The 3,846-nt window shown below is 41.6% G+C and overlaps 1 protein-coding gene across 1 annotated transcript in view; it reads right to left on the bottom strand.

Moving 5' to 3' along the window:
• Positions 1-3,547, bottom strand: part of ATP5O (ATP synthase, H+ transporting, mitochondrial F1 complex, O subunit) — a 10,212-nt gene extending 6,665 nt beyond the window's left edge. Inside the window, exons 1-3 of the mRNA XM_012657391.1 lie at positions 3,421-3,547; positions 2,103-2,153; positions 174-284 (exon numbers count right to left, since the gene is read on the bottom strand). Of these exons, the coding sequence (XP_012512845.1) occupies positions 174-284; positions 2,103-2,153; positions 3,421-3,456 (198 nt within the window). The 5' untranslated portion in view covers positions 3,457-3,547. The remainder of the gene's footprint in view (positions 1-173; positions 285-2,102; positions 2,154-3,420) is intronic.
• Positions 3,548-3,846: the final 299 nt, after the last annotated feature.

The following is a 3,846-nucleotide window of genomic DNA, read 5'->3' as shown; positions in this document are numbered from 1 at the left end:
ATAAGTTTCAGAATAAAATCCAATATTATCACTAACAAAATATTTACTGAAAACAGTTTTTTGCACGTCTTTTTCTCATAGGATATACCTCATTAGGAAGACATAGTCAAATAACTAAAGCAAAAAATATACACATAGGAACTTAATATGTAATGAAAAGGAAAGCTACTTACTGATACTCTCAACAGCTCCTTTTCTACTTGTTCCAGCTTATTTTGTTTTGATGCAGCAGAATAAAGAGCAGTGGCGTAGCGACCTTCAACACCGTGTATCTGAACAGGTGGCTTTAAGAAAAAGGGTGGGGTAGGGAAGGAAGGAAAAAGGAAAATCAGTTAAGACAATATTATACTGATAAAAGCAGAATTACAAATTTATAATTTAAAAAATACATCTTATAACACAAAATAGTTTAAATATTTCATCAAAGAGCTGTCCTAAATGGCAATTCACAAACAAATTAGGGCATTCAATCTTTGAGCCTCCAATTCCTCACCTGTAAAATGAAGGGCTTTAATAATAATGTCTCAAGTCCCTTCAGCTCCACTTACCTACAATTCAATTACCTGTACTTATTTTGAGACGAGCTTATGCTTCCTTTGAACTCAGTAACTATTCAATTCTGAGTATGGGAAGTTTTAAACACTGATAGCAGGCAGTTCTGAACATGTTAGAGTCAGGAAAACAGGTGTTTATGAAACATACAAATACACCTTTATGCAATTCATAGTGATACTATAAGTCTCTCCTTACAAAGCCTCCCCATCAATGTTCAACTTAATAGAGCCCTTTAGCAATTTACAAAGTGTCTGATGCTTGAATTATTTTTCACAATAAACTACAGACCTTTTTCTACACAGTACCATCAACGTATGACTACATATGCTTAGTGGTGCTGTACGTTGTAGTGGGAAAGCTTAGGCTTTGAATGAGAAAGATTTAGTTCCCTCTCAGCTCTAAGACTAAGCTGAGTGATCTTGGGCAAATTTCCTGAGCCCCCATTTCCCCTTTTGTAAAATGGGAAGACTAGCTATTCCCTATCCCTGTTTGGGCGTTTCATGTTCTCACGTGAAGAATAAAACTAGTGGTTTTGAGAGATTTGGTGCTGGTAATGAGGGTGGAAGTGTAAGAATTATTTTTTCTACATTCCATCTGACGTGATTCACTAAGGACATAGATGTGGTATTTTGATCTTTTCCTTACGCTATTTTTCCAAGGGAAGGACTGGCCCACTGTTGACTGGGGAACGGAGTGGTCGGTGGGTAGATAGGATACACAGGTCAGCGCATCTTTGGACTGTGGGCCAAGTGAAGTTCCTGCTCCCTGCGAGTTGAATTAATTCTTTGTCATACAGGAACTAATAATTAAAGCAAGAATGACAAAGTGACCCATGCAAATGGAGTCAAACTTCTTGTTCTAACAGGGTTGTTGCTGGCTGTTAGCCATGTATCACTTCTGTGCCCTTCACGGTAAACTCCATTTATTATTTATCACTAGTAGTCCTCTTCACCAGGGGTCAACTAGACTACTTTTGTTTTGCAAAGAAAAGGACTGGCAGATCCTTGAAATAGTGAGCCTTTATGGTACCCAGTGGAGAAATCCTTTTGACAGCACTGATTTTCTTTGGAGAAAGACTGTAAAGAGTGTGACTATTCCTTACCAGTTAGGTGGAAGGTAAGATGGAGCACAGAGAGTTACAACAGGATTGTTAACAGAAACTGAGATAACTTGATTTCAACATCAACTCCTGTATTAATAATAACTTACTGTAAGAACTTGGACATGTCACTTTATTTTGTTGCACTCGTTTCTTTCATTAAAAAGAATAAGTAAATACTAGCTTGTCTATTTTGGAGGGTTAACGGAAAAACAAATAATTAAAAAAAATAGTTCTCACAGTCAAAGCTTATGCACGGTTCTGCCGCACAGCAAGCACTCAACGTCATTTCTTTCATCACCCCATACACACATCACGTTTTGGGAACCACAAATCGTGCAGAAAGGTTTAGACAGTAACTACACAAAAGCCCATGCCTTAACTGTATTGCTGTTTGATTCACACTTTCCCCTGCTTTACAATTATAAAAGAAAATAAATTAACATACCCTCACAAGCTTTGCAAATGGCCTGACCACAGAGGTACTGAAGCATCGCACCTTTGAAATAAAGGAAAACAGATCAAATGAGATTACTTGAAGGATCTGTGCATTTAACTTACTAATAAAAAAAATTTTTACATGACTTTTAAAGAATTAGTTTTGTATGTTTCTTTGTATCATCGCATAGATTACATGAGGGTGAGCTGGTCTTTATTACTTAGGAGTGAATTTCCCTAGTGAGAATCATCCCAAGTTGCTTGGGAAATCGTCTTCCCACCAACTTCCTAGTTTGCTAGAAATGGGCTGAGGCCAGCACACTCATATGAGAGAGAAAACACTGTTCCAGGGAGTGCACGTTTCAAAAATATTTAACAAAATTTTTGGCATTAATATTACCACACCCTTGAGCAGGATTTCAATAAAAGTGGAAGGATTCTAGTCATGATTTGCAACAGATGTACCTTCTTAGGGATTCGAATGCTATCTGAAATAAAAGACTAATTCTTTGGGTATTGCAGCAAACAGAATTTGATCTGACAAGAGGTTCTAGTTCTGAGAGACAGTGTCTTGTCTATCAAAAGGCATCCAACCTTGGAGTCGGAATCCATAATTTAAAAAGCACCTGCAAGGGCACAGGTCACCTTCAAATACTTCTAGATCTGGAATGCACTACACCAAAACTGGTTGTGAGGATTAAAAGGATTTTTAGCACTTGCATTAAAATTACATAAGCTGCAAGGGGTCATGATATGTAAAGCATCATGGTGAGATGCAGTAGTAAGAACACAAATTATTTTCCAACTCCATCTTCTGCGTGACTGTGGGTTCAAATGTCAACTCTACCATTTACTAGCTGAGCAGCCAAGGACAAGTTACTTAAACTTTTCTGTCGCATCTTCTTTATAAAACAGTGAAATGTGCTTTAGGAATACTCCTTAGCATTACTAATAATCACTGACAGGTTTTTCCACAATGGCAAAGGAAGCTGATTTCGGGGATAGGCCGTGCCCTTTTCTCGGAGTCCAGGGAAGCCCTAACCCTCTCTCCCGAGTCCCTTCAGTCAGCTGCTGCCCGGGGCTGTGCTCGGAGGACAGGACGCCAAGGCCACTGCAAGCGCAGCCCCGCGCCCACTGCCCAATAGGCGTCCGGGGGAAAGGGGGCAAAAGCTGGGTCGCTTTACGTCGCCCCCACTCGCCGGTCCCCACGACCTTGAACGACGGCCAGGCTTCCCCCGTCGTAGCCTAGCAACCTGGCGCTCGGGGTCTGGTTCCAATCACCCCAGGAGGGATCCTCCCGCTGTCTTTCCGAACCACCGTTCTCTCACCTGCCGGGAGAGTCCGGACACTGATGGGGCGGCCATCTTCTCCCGGGTGGCTGTAGGTCAAACCCAAGTGGGAAGAGAGAGGCACGCAAGGGCGCACGCGCGCGTTGGCGTAACCGCTCGGCTCTCTGGGAAATGTAGGCATAGGTCGTCATGCCGCATGCGCAGTAGCCTCCTTCAGGCTGGGAGTTGTAGTTCTTAGAAGCAGCGGTGAGAGCAGGACCCCGCGGGCTGGGGTGGGAGCTAGTGGGCGCTGACTACACCTGAAAATGAAATCCTTAAGTTACTGACTTAACGACTCTTGCTGTAGAAAGGGTTTGCTGTTCCTTGTTTTAAAATTTGCATTTAGATAAATATGCTGGTGTTTGTTTAATTTCACAGTCATCACCAGCATCACAGGCATCATTACTCCTTCCTAGCATGCCAAAG

Source organism: Propithecus coquereli, unplaced genomic scaffold (assembly GCF_000956105.1).
Source record: "Propithecus coquereli isolate 6110/MARCELLA unplaced genomic scaffold, Pcoq_1.0 Scaffold54, whole genome shotgun sequence".
Lineage (NCBI taxonomy): Eukaryota > Metazoa > Chordata > Mammalia > Primates > Indriidae > Propithecus > Propithecus coquereli.
The sequence above is the reverse complement of the archived record's forward strand: the minus strand, read 5'-3'. Positions and strand labels throughout refer to the sequence as shown.